The sequence below is a fragment of the Cyanistes caeruleus genome, chromosome Z (genome assembly GCF_971803275.1).
Source record: "Cyanistes caeruleus chromosome Z, bCyaCae1.hap1.1, whole genome shotgun sequence".
In the NCBI taxonomy this organism is placed as follows: Eukaryota; Metazoa; Chordata; class Aves; order Passeriformes; family Paridae; genus Cyanistes; species Cyanistes caeruleus.
In genome coordinates, this window is record NC_141732.1 from 54,941,158 (window position 1) to 54,957,443 (window position 16,286).

General features: G+C 44.2%; 1 protein-coding gene across 1 annotated transcript in view; it reads right to left on the reverse strand.

The window, feature by feature from the left end:
• KANK1 (KN motif and ankyrin repeat domains 1) overlaps nt 1-13,669 on the reverse strand; it is a 27,300-nt gene extending 13,631 nt beyond the window's left edge. The window contains 3 exon segments of the mRNA XM_086866768.1: nt 515-857; nt 9,952-12,603; nt 13,564-13,669. Of these exon segments, the coding sequence (XP_086722894.1) occupies nt 515-857; nt 9,952-12,603; nt 13,564-13,633 (3,065 nt within the window). The 5' untranslated portion in view covers nt 13,634-13,669.
• Between the last annotated feature and the right edge of the window lie 2,617 nt (nt 13,670-16,286).

Consider the following 16,286-nt stretch of genomic DNA (forward strand, 5'->3'; position numbering starts at 1 on the left):
GCTCTGGAAAACCAGCTAAGCCTAGCTTTTCCATCTTACAACATGCTGCAAATCTTCATGCTTCAGGAAACTTTCAGAAAAGACATGGGCTTTTTGTTTCTCTTTGCTATTTGTGAAAAACTTTTAACACTGAAATCGGTTATTCCATTAACAAAATCTTAATTCTTAGTGTCAGAGAGCAGCAGCTCCTTGACAAAACGAACATATTAATACAGACAGCATGTTGAACAATACATACAGCATGTTTAACAAACTATTCAACAGGTTAGGTAGGTTCAATCAAGGATGGTCTTTTAGATTTAGTATTCATTAAAACAACTTTTAAACCGATCTCTATGCCAAGGACAAGTAAAACATGCATGAAAAATTAAGTATTTTAAAAATCATTATTAACCCATTATCTTTCAGTAGATTTTTCTTAGGAAGACACTAAATGGCATTTCACTGATGTGCTACAATCTGCCATTTAAAACTTAACCACTACCTGCAGATACACGGTGTCACACCCCGTGACCCTCCCCTCAGCCACATCTTTTCCTGCTTCTTGTATTTTTGAGAATATTGAAAACCTTCTTTAACTGTATTTCATATTCAGACTCCACCAGTATGATGAAAGGTGAATGGGAGCCAGTTATTACCATAGAGACCTGAGGCAAGCTGATCATCTGTCAGGTTAATTGGAGCAAGAGCTTTATCCTGAGCAGAAAAAGACTTTCTTCCCCGAGCAGCTTCCACCAGAGGAGTCTTCCTCTCCTCCTGAGCAGGCACAGTGTCCTGCTCCAGTTTCAGCGTTCGCAAATTTGAAGTCAAGTGCGTGTTTGCAAGTTGCCCATGAGGGATGTACTCCAAAGTAGCACCTGCCAAAGAAGACAGCAGGCATCACAGAGGAGTCAAACGAAAATATTTCCATCAACACTGCGATCCACAAGAAAAACAAAAACAAACTGGAAAAAAGGGCAGTGCTCGTCCTTTAAAATACTCTTTTCTGAGAACCTAATAGGAAAAAAAGACTCTGATAGTTTTCAGGAAGAAAAAAAAAAAAAAAAAAGGCTGTGATATTTTCTTCTGATAAAGACATACAATACAACGACAAACTATAAAGATATTTGCTTTAAAATGCATGAAAGGAATGGTCCTTCATTTTCTTTCTCTTTGAGTATGAGCAGTGACCTCAGCTCCTGCCACCCTGGTCAGGGTGAGCTCACTGAGCTGCTCCTTGATGTTATGCCTGAAGAGCACAGCACATTCATGGGCTGTGAAGGTTCTTTCTGCAAGAACAGTAACCTTTCTATTGTACTTGTTTTATTGGGAATGTCATTTTCCATGAAAGCAGAAATTTTTCAGGAAATTTTCCTTTTTTTCCAGTACACAAACTAATTCTGAAAGCTATGTGCTTTGCCCAGTAATGAGACAACTGGAATGAACTCCCACACACTACATTTCCTTCTTTTTTTTTTTTTTTTTTTTTTTTTGGTCAGGATTGTACTTGGCTAGCAGTTGTATTTAAACCAAATTCCAAATGTTTGGGTTGTACTTTTTTCCCCTCACTGATTTGCTGGCGTTCACTCACTTTTTCCCATTGTGTATTCAAAAGGCAGTGTTAATTACGCACAGACTTCCAGATTCCTCTGGAGTTACTCCAGCTGTGCTATTACAACTTCTGTACAAATCTGCACAAATGTTTTAGTTTGTGGAACACACTCAGTGGTTTTTTTACACAGATATGCCTCCCTAAGTGATCTTGTTAGCATTCATGGAAAAAAACCCCTGAAATTTAACTTGCTCTAAACACTATCACTTTTTTCCCCCACTTTTTTTTCTTGCTTCAATGATGTGTGCCTCCATATTATTTTTTGTATTTTTATTTATCAAAAATTAAGGCACAGCCTTCTCATTCAAATATGAGTAGCACTGCACAGGATGCTAACACACTGCAGCAAGGTAAATTCCAAACATTAATTTTTAGAAACACAACTACATCTCTGTCTAGCAAGCTGCTTGTTAGACTGCCTTTCCCCTTTGTTACTTCACCTCAGTAAATTTTTCCTACAACAGGACATAACAAAGCTGATTTTTCCAAATACTGTCACTTCCCAGCAGCTTCCTCCTTTTTGCACCCATGCCCACCCAAGTCTCTGAGTTCCCAACCAAGTCTCACCGCACATGCATTTCCCAAAGCACCCTTCTCCAGCAGTGAGGCCTATTGCCCAGTTCCACCACGGCTTATAGCTTCTCCAACTTACAAGGGAAGCTGTCTGCAGGAAAAGGCACACAGCTTTCCTGCAGTATCAACAGTCATGTCACCACAAGCACAGAAAAAAAGCTTTATCTTAAGAGTGAAATATGTGCGCGTGTGTGTGTGTGTGTGTGTGTGTGTGTGTGTGTGTGTGTGTGTGTAAGAAGGTGGCAGACTTCCAGGGCCCACTGGGTAGGAGCAACCCTTCTGGAGACATGCCTGAGCACCTAACACCCATGAAAAGCAACAGGGAAGTCCTGCCCTTGCTCCCTCCTTTGCAGCACTGACTGACTTTGGTCAGGTCTCTTCTCAAAAACAAGCAACATCCTTCATCCAACAGCTAAGGAGAAGAGGGCTGCCAAGATGATAGAACACCAAGGCAAAACCAATGATTTTTAAAACTCCTTTAGCTGAAAACAAGGGAGCTGTCTCTTTGCTTGCTTGGAGATGTGACAGGTACAATTATAGAGTATCAAGCACAGTAACCACTTCCAGCTGCAGCTGGTAATGACTGCCTAGGCTGGTTTTACCAGGTCATCCCTTCTACTCCAGACTGGCCTCTGAGGGCATGGGAAGGGGTGAAGGAAACCTTCTCTGAAGCACCCAGGGATATGCAAAGATTCCAAAGATGCCCAGGTTTGCTTTCAGCAGAACTGTCTGCATCCTCTGCCAGACATCACAGTTCTACAAAAGCAGCTGTGACAACCATGATGTGTCTGGGGGCAGAGGTGGCCTTGTGCATGTCAGAGCTGAGGGCAGGACTCTGGCAGCGCAAAGTGGGGCTCCAACCTGAGGTGAACCAACAGCAGCACCTGGTGAACCCTTGTCATCAGCCCAAAGCCTGAGCCTCAATTTCCCCATGTGTCTTCCAACTGCCCTGGGACAGGCAGGGGAGGGAGCTGCAGGCTAGGACAGACAGAAAGAAGGACTGTAGTAGACTTCTCTCCCCTGACTCACAGCCTCTCCTGAATCTGCCACCGATGCAACATGATTTCAGTAGATTCCCTCTTTGGTACATGCATGATTGGCTGAGAAGCACCACACTGAATTCAGGATCTAGGGCATGATGGCCATGCCTTCCAATGAAGAAGAAAAGGGCTCTGCTCAGCTGGCCCCTGGCACCTGACAAAAGAGGATGTCATCAAGACTCGAGGGCAAAGAGACAATAAATGTGCATTAGGCAAACCTGTCAGTGCACTCGTTCTCCCTGCAAAGCTCTTAGATGTCTACACGTACTACATGCACGGCACCCAATGATGAGGGAAAGCGAGCTTTGGGTCCAACCCAGTATTAATGCTGCAAGCCATTAATTATCATTTAATATCAGCTCCCAAGCCTTCCCCTTTTCAAGACAGCAAACATGAACACTTGCAGATCACTGAGTCCAATCACGGAGAAGAACACACAAAGGAAAGAGCTGTGCCACCCAACATTACAGTCCACAATTTAATGGATTAATCTTCTGCTGTGCAAACCAAAAAGCCAAAAGAACCGAGCTCCTTCTTCCTCCAACAGAAGTGCAGGGCCACTCTTGGGGCTGGAGGTAGTGCACATCTCTCCTGTGTGGGAATCAAGCCCTGGCTGAAGATCACCACCAGTCTACACAGATCTGAAAACAGACTTTTCCTCTCACTTCACAGAGATCTCAAGTCTGCTTGAGCAGAATCCTTCTCCAGGTTGTGGTGCACAGCACTGACAGCAAATCTGCCAACAGCTCAGTACTTAGGTACTGCCTCCAGAGACCCTCAGGCAGGCTTGCCCTGATGATATTCCTTAGCTTACTGTTCCAGACAAATACTGCAAACTTGACATAAGTTTCTAAGTATTGATATAGAATAGCAAACAACAGCAGGGAGCTTGTAAAGAATTTCTAAGGTATTTTGCAACACAGTAGAGGACTTTGGAGTAGTTCAGGAGTAATTTAGAGACAAAAGTATGACACAATAAAACAAAAAAACGTTGCTAATTTCAACTGTACCTAAACATTTCTGCTAAAGCTGTTCTCATCAGTTTCAGAGGGTAACAAGTGGCTGAAGCATCTTCAGGGGTTTAGCACCAGTGGTTTGAAGGAATGAGAGCACCTATTTTTTATAAGGAATATCCTCTCATAAATCACTTGTACTTCTTTTGAAAATCTCACCAATTTAAAGTAGGGCGTCAGCAAAGCTGCTACAGAGCAGCAACAGATTATCCAAGCCATTTCTAGCACCTATAATATCTGTCTACTGTTATTAGGATGCAATTTTCCTTCCTAACTGCAGACTTTCCCTCACACTTATGACAGCACACGTATTCATGCTGTTAGCTGGTTCAAGGAACTCAACAGATTATTTTGAATTTGTGATGAACTCATGGGAACGGAAGTCTGGCCTTCACCTGCTTTTGAAAATTTCCATTTAGTTTGATGGAAGCAAACCTAAGTATTATCATTAAAACAATTTAGCTTGACAATACTTTTATCCCACTGAAATCAAGAGAAGTGCAAACAAGGCTGGGGGATTAAATAGCATGAGGATGAGAACCTAGCTGTCTGGCTGGAACACCACAGGCTTCCAGCTTTAAAAAGTTCACAAACCTACTATGCGGTAGCTGCACAAAGATTTTATTTTTAACCTTTTGGTCAGTGCAAGCATTTATTTGCACAATATGTCTATAATGGTCAGTGATACAAATGATACACTCCCCACTAAAGACAGTGCACAAATATTGTCTGGAGCATATATAGCAAGGAAATACTTCTCTTCCACACTGCGTGATTTCTTCACAGTAACAATAAGTTCATTACAAAAATATTTCAATCAAAACACTGCCCTCCTGTCTTTTTAAATCTTTATGCCTAAAAAGTTATTTTTAAAATACAAATTATTTAAATCCACTTTTCAACTTGGTCTACTTATCAGAACTGTTGAAGAAAAAAAAACACTCTACTAAGGTACATGAAAAGGCAGTAATGAGCAAACATGTTATGTTTAAACATTTACAAAGATTGATAATAATCCATCCAACTGACAAATGTAGTATCTTCACAAGACTGCAGAGTGACTAGTTTCATTATAAAAATTACTTTTGAGCCATTCCAGGTTAAAGTCAGTGAATTTAAAATTTCAAAACAAAAAATTTGCCACACATGAGGTTTTTACACAATAAACTGACAGAAGGCAGATTCTCTTGGGGCCCAGGCATAGGCAGATATTGAACTATCATTCAGCTCCAGGGAAACACTTCTCCTAATAGGATGGAGGCTCTAGTAAGAGGACTGCAGGAACAATCTCATTTTCACTCTCATTTAAAGCATTTTCTCTGTGCTGAGAAGCTGCTTTCCACCCCCAAATTAGATTGTGAATCCAGTTTGTTGAAACTGGAAGTTAAAACCAATTCTTTTCATTAAACATGACTGACCAGAAAACATCACACATCTTTGAAGTAGCTAATCATCTTATTTATGAAATGCTCTCTTTTCCAAGAAAACTCTGCATGAAGCTTGGTGAAAGCCATCCTCTGGAGTGTGGATCAAAGCATCTCATGATGCTGGGCAGAGTAGGAAGGTCAGCTTGGAGTACTTCTTTCTCATTCATGTGGATTTGATTTCATCAGCTGATGCTTAATCGTTGCTGAAGTATGACAAGACTTCCTTGGAAAAAGGGGAATCTTTTGCTATTTAATATTCATAGCTATGCCTGTTACCATGGGAGCTGAACTCTAAACAGAGCTCAGTGCCTGAACATTATATCCCTGTGCCACACCATAGGAAGAGAACTGGGGCTCTATCTAACAGACAGCTTAACAGGCTGCAGACTGCCATGCTCTAAGCAGCAATAAATTTGAAAGGAAAAATAATCTATACTGTGGCAAATTATGCTCTTTGCTAACTGAAGCAGAAACCAAGAAATAGAGCAGCTTTGAGATTCAAACACTACATGCAGTGTTACCCTTGAACCAAACCAGCAAACACTATAATGTTAATAATAACAGGAATAACCTTGTTTGAACATATGACCAGGGAAGGTACCTCTTTGAAGAGGTTTATGGAGGTCAGAACCATTTTTGAATTTTTGTTGTCACAAGTAGCAGAAACCACCTGCCACAAGAAACATGCAGAGGAGGCACTTTACTCTAGAGACACCAGCCAGACACACACAAATAAACAGTACTCATGTAGCGCTCAGGTGCGACCATCTGCATGGCTGTTTTGCATCATACACTGCCTTCCAGGGAATGTGGAAAATACTGCACATATGTCAGTCACCTTCCTTCCAGCAGACTGATGGATGGATCCTGCTTGCTACAAGCAAGAACATCTGGACAGAGATTTAACCTGGTGATTAAGGCAAGCATCTGTGGCAGCTGGAGCTGAGGACTTCCTTCTCGTCTACTGCCTAGACATAGGCACAACCACTGTGATTTGTAGCAACCCACAGCTTTGCAGGATCACCACCATACCTGTGCCACATCAGCACAGGCTTCTGAGCCTCCAGCAAGCCCTGAGTCTTCAACTGCAATAGCATGGTCCATGCTGTCAGAAGTTACTAACCTGTCAAACTACACAGTCCTCGAGACAAAGGTCTATCAAGCACAAGAGCTGCAAAGAAAAACAGCTTTCTCCAGTTTCCTTCACTACAGCTGGCAACACAGAAGATGACCATGTTCACCCTACCTCATTAGTCCTACACACGAATTTTGGAGAAGCAGGGGCTTCTCACATTACCATCCTTCTTTTGGTCTTTACATTGTCCCTCAGTCTGCTGCCCCAGCTCCAGTTAAAAGTTGAAAACCTCGGGAGATTTTCCACCAGATGGCACATCAAGATTTCCTTATCCTCTAGACTTTCTGATACCATATGCTTCCCATTTTCTTTCACTCCTTTAAGTTTTAACTCAAAAAGCTGCCTCACTCCTCCTGATGACTAAGTAGTGTAATGCACTGGGAAACTCAGAATTGTTCTAAAATGTGACAATAAAACTGATATCTGAAGATGACTGAGGCAAAATGACAACACAGTTTCAGGTCAAATATGCTTAGGTAATCTTTCAGCGCAATGGCAGATCAGTTGTTTTTAAATACCATTCTTGAAAACTCCCTGCCAGTGAAAGACAGACACCTAAACTTGTGAAAACACTTGTGAAAAGCCCATGTAATTAAAACCCATACAAGTGACATTAGGCTTCTGGCTGTTATCTTGAAAAACATACCATATGAGCATTCTAATATAACATCCTGAAAATTCTTTAAAATTCTAGTGCAACAAACAGAAGAGATGAATGCACTTGCCTCCCTTTAGGTTTCCTATATGCTGTCTGGTCTAAGAGTATGGATCAGTTTACATCTAGGTTTGTGACCCACATCCATATGGATAAGCTGGACACACAGGCTGCCATGGCCAGCTAACGTGACTTTGCAGAGTGGAAATGTGCTCGTCTGGCCAGTGGGTTTGAATTCCCTAAGGTCACTAGGCCTTCTGAAAGACAGTACATATGTAAATGTTAATAGGAGTTGCCCAGTCACAAAAGGGAAGGTGATTATTTTGCAATAAGCAAAACACCAATTGCTAATAGCCTTGGTTCAGAGATCATCTCAGTGGTCTAAGATGTCTAGAGATGAAAACTGCCAGCCTGTGTCCTGCTCAGCAGGCTCCAGCTTTCCTGTGATTACAGAACTATTCAAGTTAGTGCTTCATTCAGTAAAAAAAACTTCTATAGGAATATGTAACACATGATGTGTAAAACCATATGAAAGGACAGCAGATAAATGTATTAAAGGCAGTATTTTCAAAGTTAATAGACAGAGATGGGGTAACATTTCAGGCTTAAGACCTCTCTTCCAGTCTAATTCTCCATGGGTCTAAACTGTTATAGACCATAGCTTGATTTATGTATACAGTCCAGGCATCCCTCACCAGGGACTAAAAATAAAGAAATTTTACACTCATCACCCACAGCTAAAGATAATGGCATTACAAGTTAAAATAAAATTATTCCAGAATAATTTTATCAGGAATGTGAAATCTGAATCCAACTACGAAAATCTTTACTAAATATGATCTGTTGCTCCACCTGTGTCTAAATGCTTTCAAGCCTCTTGACTGCAAATTTGATACTGTGCAGTAAAAGCTGAGAAAGGAATTAAGGATTTATAGCTGCTGATAACTCTGGTTCACTGTTTTTACAGACACTTTTGATGTCTGCTAGATATTATTATTATTATTATTGTTATTATTGTTATTATTATTATTGATACTTCTAATAATTATTATTAATAATAATATTAATAATAACAACAATAATAATAATCCTATCACTACTTGTATGAAGACAGGAATATAAAGTGCATACCAGAAAGACAATACTATTGCTTATATAGTATCATATTGCACGTGTGCAGACAGAATATTGTATGTTTTCCTTACCGCTACATGAATGTTGCTTATTACTTCACTACGGGAACCTAAACCTTTTACCTCAGCTCATTCTATTTAGCACATCAAAACTGGAAAAATTAGATTTACCAAGCTGCATTTTAACAAAAATAGGTAAATTTTAAGACAGTAAGCAAGCTGCAAGAGCTTTATATAATTATTTGGACTAGCCAATAACATTATGCTGACATTAAATAGTACATACTCAGGGGTTTTTTCCCAATTCAGCATCTACAAGACAGATGCATTTGCACCAGTTTTTCCCAGCTCCTTAACCTCTTGCTTCAGTCAGTGCATGGCAGGAGCAAGAATAAAGCATCTAACAGTCACTGCCAGACATTATATATTGGTTTCCAGGAAGCCACTGTTCATAAACATAATAGTGATGTGGTTGGATTCATCAATAAGATATTAGAAAAAAATGAAATGGCTAAGGTTTAAACTAGACTATCAGACACATTAAAAAAAATAAAAATAAAAGTAATCAACTCTACCCCAGGGAATAAAGAAATCTCTCAAATTAATTGTCTATATTTTAAAATCAATAAATAAAAGACAAGGAGTGTTTATATCACAATTCTTGCTTTTCCTGAGTGTCGCCAAAACCTCCAGCAGTAATTAGGCCTTTTGAACACGAGGTTGTAGCTAGGGATTATGACAAACAATTACTGGAACAGAGAGAGCCCAAGAAGTGGTTTCTGTGAAGTGCTCTGGAGTTGCCTATTATAAAGCAATCAGCCCTGCTGGAATGGGGAAAGCACCCCACAGCTCTCTGTCTGAGCAGCACAAGGAACAAAGGCAATGTGCCTTTGGAAGAAACACTACAAAATCCAGGCAAATGTCTTTGGAAACAAGTCAGTTTTATACCAACACTGTATGTGACTTTCAGCTCTGTCAAATCTGATTCTGTTGTTTTCAAAAACATGCATGCCAAGTTTAAAATTCCAAACCCATGGGCATCAACCTTAAATACTTCTAAAGTTGTAACATTACGTCAGCATGCTACACAGTGGTTAAACCTCTCAGAATTTTAGACACCTGTCCAGAGCCATGGCACCATCATCATCAGGACCTTGAGAGCCTGGTGGACCAAGAGAGAGAAAACCACCTCTGCTTTTTAACAGCGATGGGTTGGATGGAATACCCAATGGGCACATTCAACAGAAATGCTATGCTCTGTGTTTCCTTGGGGAGGGCTACACAGTGGCTTCCAGACTAACAGAGAGCCCAGTAGGCAACTGATCTGCAGCCCTGGGAAAGAGCCAAACAATACAGCAGATGTGCACCCCGACGCTGAGCTTACCTGGTGGGGTGCTTCTCTCCACGCACTGCTTCTGAAGGTCTAGGCTCCGCAGCTCCTCTGTACTGGCATATTTCATGACAGAATTTATGGAGGTGAGGGTGCTGATGAGCTGTGAATTGAGAGATCCAATCTGGGAGTGGGGCTCCCCAAAGGCTTCTGCCAATTCACTGTAATTTTCAGCAAGCAGCATCTGCTGTTCCTGCAGCAGCTTCTGCACACGTTCAATGTAGTGATCCAAGCCTGTCCTCAGCTCAGATGGAGGCAGCGGGCTCTCCAACTGACCACTGACTGGGTTGCACACAGACTCTCCCCCAACACCTATGCTCCTAGTGCCAGCTGGGACAACTGGCAACGGAGGGGGTCCACAGGCGATGCTCCTCATTTTCAGACCAACCAGGTAGTTCTCATAAACACTTATCTGTCCAATGCCACAGTCTTTGGTTTTTACTGCAGAAGGCTTTTCAAAGCCAGGGTGGCTAGAGAGCACGGTGCCCACTCCAACCGAGCGCATCTTGGCAGATGCGTGTATGTCTTTCACCCGGCCATCCCCTACTGCCACACTCCGCAGCTCCACGCTGTCCGTGCTGGTCTGCTTATCACAGCTGCTCAGGGTGGTGTTAGTCCCACAGTCTGCCAGGCAGGCCACCTCCGTGCTGGTGCACTGGCTCACCATCTCCAAAGCAGTGCTGGTTTGCTGGCTAGCTGTGGAAGGCACTGCCATCACCATTGCCTCTGTCCTGGGCACAGCCTCTGTGGCTGTTTCACGGGACACGTGTTCCTTGGGCACGCAAACCACCACGTTCACCGAGCAGTCCCCGCAGCCCACAGACCTCACTGCTACAACCGCCCGTGCCGGATGGCAAGGGCTCGGCACCTCTGACGGCTCCTCTGTGTTGATGCCTGTCTCACAGACGCTCGTCTCTGTGCCCACTGACTTATCATGCAGCTCCATGGACCTCCCTGTACCCTGATCTTGCACCTCTGCCCTCTCCCTCACCAGCCATCGGCTCATCAGCAGCTCAGGGCCCACAGCCTTGCTCTGCATGGCAGGTCTGCAGGAGGTGCCAACACTGCTTGTCTGCAGATGGTTTCCCACTGACGAATCAGCAACGTCCACGTGGTCTCCCACCATTTGGTCTCTCATTTGTATGACAGCCTCCACCATCCTACTGACAACATGGGGCTGAGCCATCACAGCTTTATCCACCTTTTTTCTAGACCCAGCCGCCTGCAACTCTTGTTTTAATTTGGTCATTTCCCTATCATGGGTGGTTTCCTTTAACTGAACCTCTAGTCTGTAAATCTTCTCCTTAAGGGCTTCAATGGTCTGCTGCTGAAGCTCTATCTCTTTCTCAACCTCTGTAGACAATCCAAGCATGGCCTCTGTCACCCCAACTCCACACTCCCTCATTTCTTTCTCTGTTCCCACAGCTACTTCTTTGTGTTGCCTTGCAGATCTGTTGTATATAATGACATCATTCATGTTCTCATCAGCACCCACAGCAATAGATCGGGCTTCTTTTGTCAGGCTTTCTCTGTTCACCTGAAGGTTTGCTGGACTTTCATAGTTGCTGTCTTGGATTTTTTTCTCCAAGGCTTGCATCTCAGCAGTTAGCTGCCGGAACTCCTCTATCCTCTGAGAGCTCTGCTCCATACTCTCCATCTCTTCCTCACAATCTATATACAGTTCTCCACCTCTTCTCACTTGAGACATGTGTTCCCACTGCTCTGCATTTCCTGCACTATAGGATCGCTTTCTGAAACCGTAAGTGTCACTTTGACTGGCTTTCCTGTGGTTTTTGAGTTCAGCCATCATGTGCCTCTTCTCCTCCTGCAACACTGAAATTTTGACCTGCAGCACAGGAATAGTCTTGACTTGCTCCTCGAGCTCCTTGAGACGCTTGAGGGCAACTGCCATTTGCTCCCTGATGTGCTGCAGATGCACCGGGCTCACGTTGGTGACCGGTGTGGATATTCCTGAGCTCATGGGGCTGTGACGAATGGAACTGCCCAGTGAGGAGCTGAAACAGGCACCATAGTCGCCGTTCCCCTGATACCCATTCTGCAGGTGCTGAGACGCGTGACTGTACCCACTGGATCCCACGAAAGAGGGGAGGGAGCTCGTGGAGCCCATGCCTCCAAAGCTGGAAAGTCGAGGCCTGCGGACATCTCCAGGTGTGACCTGCATCATCCTCTCCTGCTCCAGTCGTCTCCGTGTTTCCATGAGGGTTTTTGTTACAAGGAGGTTGTGCCGAGGAGGCTGGGGGGAGGGAGGAGGAAGCTGTTTATGCTCTGGGACAGTTAAGTAGGTAGGAGATACTTCGAAGGAAACGGAGGGCTTTGCAGGGACGGACAAAGTTACTTGACTCCTCGTTGCCAAAGGCTGCTTGTTCTCATCACTGTTTGAAGAAGAGAGAGACTCTGTGGAGGTCCAGCCACTGCACTGGCCACCAGAGCTCTTGGTAACCACGGAGGCTGGTACAGCTTTTCTCCTCTTTCGAATATTTAGTTTCTTAATGGTATTCCCCTTTTGTATATCATCCACGTACTTCAGAAAATCCAAGTCTAGCTGGTAGCCATAAGGTGTTTCCACAAAATAGGGGTCTTTCCGTTCTTTTTCATCTTCTCCATTTATAGTAACTTCCTCTTTTCCTGGAAAAGAAGAAACAGAATCAGCATTCAGTAAACTACATCCTCACGCACAAGCGTAGAAAGACGGGTGCACGCCGGAGGCAGAAGCTGCTGCAGCAGCTCAGCAAACAGACCGACTTTCCGCTGACTGACCCTTAACACTAAATGCCGATTAACTTTTTAGAAGTTAATCAGTGGGTTTTCAGATGCTGGTAAGTGCATACCCACATAAATGTGAACACATACATACACACACAGAGATAGTGTCTGTTAATGAAGGGGCACAGCCAGTGTGTCCTTGCTCAAATCCTTCCAGTCTTCCCATGCCTCACCAAGCTTTCACACGTGCTATGTTATCACGTAAAGACCACAGGATTTCAACATAATACCACACGAATCACCTGGAGACCAGCTTCTCTAGAGGGTGCATTCACACAGGCGATGGGAACTCTGACCCCGCTCCTTATGCAACTGATGCCATTAGACTTTACACAGCTCTGCAGCGCTGTTTCATGACTCTGGGGAACTGCTGCTGCAACAGCAGCACCACCAATCTGCTCTCACCTCAGCTCGTATTACTTCCACCAGCACCTCTGTCTCTTTCACTTTAAACTCTTAGAAGCTCCCACCACCACGACAAGCAGCAAGACCCCTTCCAGCAGGGTCCCGAACCCCACTGCTCAGGGACAGCCGTCACACGGAAAGTGCACCCACCTGCCCTCCAGATGCAGGACTCACCTGTTCCCGAAGCAATCTAAATAAAAAGTTCAATACGTCTGCCGGGTTTTCTCAGGCTGTGTACTTATATGCAGCACTGCCATGCAGCCTGCTCCTCCTGGCCTCATACTTGGCAGGAGGAAAAATACAAATAAAGAAAAAAAAAAAAAAAAAAAAAAAGAAAAAAAAAACAACCCCAAACACGGAAAAACAACTATTGCGAGTTATGCTCTGGGGAATAATAAAAGCCGGCTTTCCGGTTACCTGACTTAGCCACATGCCTCTGCCCCCACACTGCAAATTTTCCAGCCACGTATGGCTGTCCCAGCCTCATGTGTGACACGCCGGAGCCCTGCCTCCCCGCGGCGCGCTCCTGCTGCACCCCAAGAGGCAGAGCCGCGCTCCGCCCGCCGCGCTGCCCCGCCGCTCCCGAGAGGAGACCGCCGGCACCGCGTCTCCTTAAAGGAATATAAGCCTCAGGGAAGCAGGAGGCAGCGGGCAGAGAGGAGGGAAAAAAAGCTCTCGACTTACTGCAGCTACAGGAAGTGACTTAATGTTGTACTGAAAAGGTTTTCGGCGGGCGGGGGGAGGGGGGTGTGAAGCTCCTGTTTTTCCAGTCTCCTTGGCATACTTAAGAAAAGCTTTGCCTGCAAACGGTGCAAGTGCTTTCATGGCGATCCGTCGTGCTTTTAGCTACCACAGGACATCCCGAGCTATATCTGGGAGCAGGACGCTGCTCAGAAGAAGCTGCCGTGCCCGGTTCGGGAGAAGAACAGGATGGAGGCACAGACACAGACAGACACATGTCCGAACCACAGCCAGTGCCCAACCAGCTCGCCTTAGCACCTCCGTTCTGCAGTGTAGACAGGCGGTTCGACGGACACAAACAACCCCCTCCAAACCACGTGTTTCTGCTGAAAGACCAGAGTGTCGGTATGGTGTGGTATTTACTTACAGATACACCCAAAATAGCCATCTAAATACCACTGGAAGCAAAAATACATGCGTACAAAAACACTTCAGACACATGAGGACACGCAGCTCAGTCCTGCCCAGTAGGACTGCCTCAATGTCAGGCACGGGAAAAATCTCCAGGACTCCCACTGCCACGGAGAGAATGAGAGCATATTCTCTGAATTACTCCTCTTCCTCCCTGAAGTCAGTACACTGTTCCCAGATTCCCATGCTGGCTCCGTTCCCTGCAGACAAACAACTCTCTTTTCCACACCCCACAGCTCCACACCCTATGCTGGTCCCACCTTCACCCTAGGTTTGTGCCCGCTCCCTCCTTAGCCCTCATTCCCTGTACCTTTCTGGATTCTTTTTGCCTTCTTCTCATACTTTGGATTTGTCAACCATTTTCTCTATTCACATCCATTTGCTTGCACTACCAGTTATATACCAAAATCTGGCTATGCTTTTCACCCCTCATCTCAGGTTTGGTTCTAGTTACTTTTTACCCAGCCCATGTAAATTCAAGCTCCATCAGTTTTACCTGTTGTTTTATTTTCCCCAGTTAATTTCCTTCGCTTGTCTTGCGCCTTGTCTTCCTACCCAGCAACATCGCCAATTTTCCCATCGCTACACCAGTGAAATCAGTTTCTCTAGAATGTCCTTGGGAAGAATGCATAAGTACTGGATTGGGAAGAACAGACTCTTCCTCTTTGAAGGGCCTAGGACTTAAGAATTAATGCATCTTTGGAAAAATATTCATAAATCCTCTAAAAAGACATGCAAATCTCCTGTTCAGTCATGAGAGTCAAACTGGGATCTCTTACATATTTTGTGCTTCATGCTTCATACCAGATTGCTCAACAGAAACCTATAAAAAATAAATAGTAATAAGGAAACAATCACACTGACACTGAATCCCTCACTAAACGTCTCCACAACATGTGCAGACAGCTCGGTGTCTTCACAGTGAATCTCTCTGGTCCTCAGCTTAAGCTGGCAGCACTGCCAGGAGGCAGTTTGTATGTGGCATGAGACGGTGCGTGGAGCTGGGTGCCTACTGCTTTCCCTTAAAACAACACCGTGAACATTCCACAAATGCCAGGGATCCCAGCTGATCCCTGAAGATGCTCCTTGACACGTCAAGACAAAAGAGAATCGGGCACGCAATCCACTACCACCAAGACAAGACTGATGCAGCATGCAGGAGCTGTGCCAAGCCTTTGTGCATTTTGTTGTCTTGGAGAAAGGGCCAGAATGGGCATGCCTGTTAAACGTAAAACAAAACAAAATGGAATCTGTTTCAAAGCAATAAAAATGGTTTTGTTGGCTCCAAAAAGGGGGAAAAAACAATCTAATAAAAATTGAATGAATAAACACCTGGTAAGGGTGCTGCCCTTTTCTGCCCTAAGGTTGCGGATGAACCATGGATACACTTACTTCCTAGCTGTGGTGGGTGAGTACCAAATGCTACACCAGCAGGTACCCCAGATTAACCTCAGAGGAAGCAGTGTCCCCTCATGCCCAAAGGCCTCAAGTGAGCCAAAGATTCCTATGCCCACACACAAACAAGTATTGCAATAAATACCACACAGTACAGTGTCAGTCTCGTCTCATCCTTGGCCAGTATCACGGACACTGCTAAAGTTAGAACTATTCCCTAGCTTCTGTAGTTTATCAGGCAAATATTAATCACATGTGCAGATGCACAAACACATACACTTTTGTCTGTACAAATGCTGCAGACACTCTTCATAGAAAAGGAAGGTTGGAAAAGACCTTTAAGATCATCAAGTCCAAATGCAACGAGACGCAAACACATCATGTTTTAAAGCCAGTACCAGAGAAGCAGAACACTCTGTGAAGCATAGAGACCTGGTTGTGGTACTGTCATTATTAATGCATTTCTCCAGAAGTACACAAAGACTTCATTTCCCACTCCCTGCTACAGGATAACCAGGGGCAGGACACGAGCAGCATTTAAAAAATGTACTCCTCAATTCTCACTTTCTGTACTGCTGGGGCTGGCTCTGTCC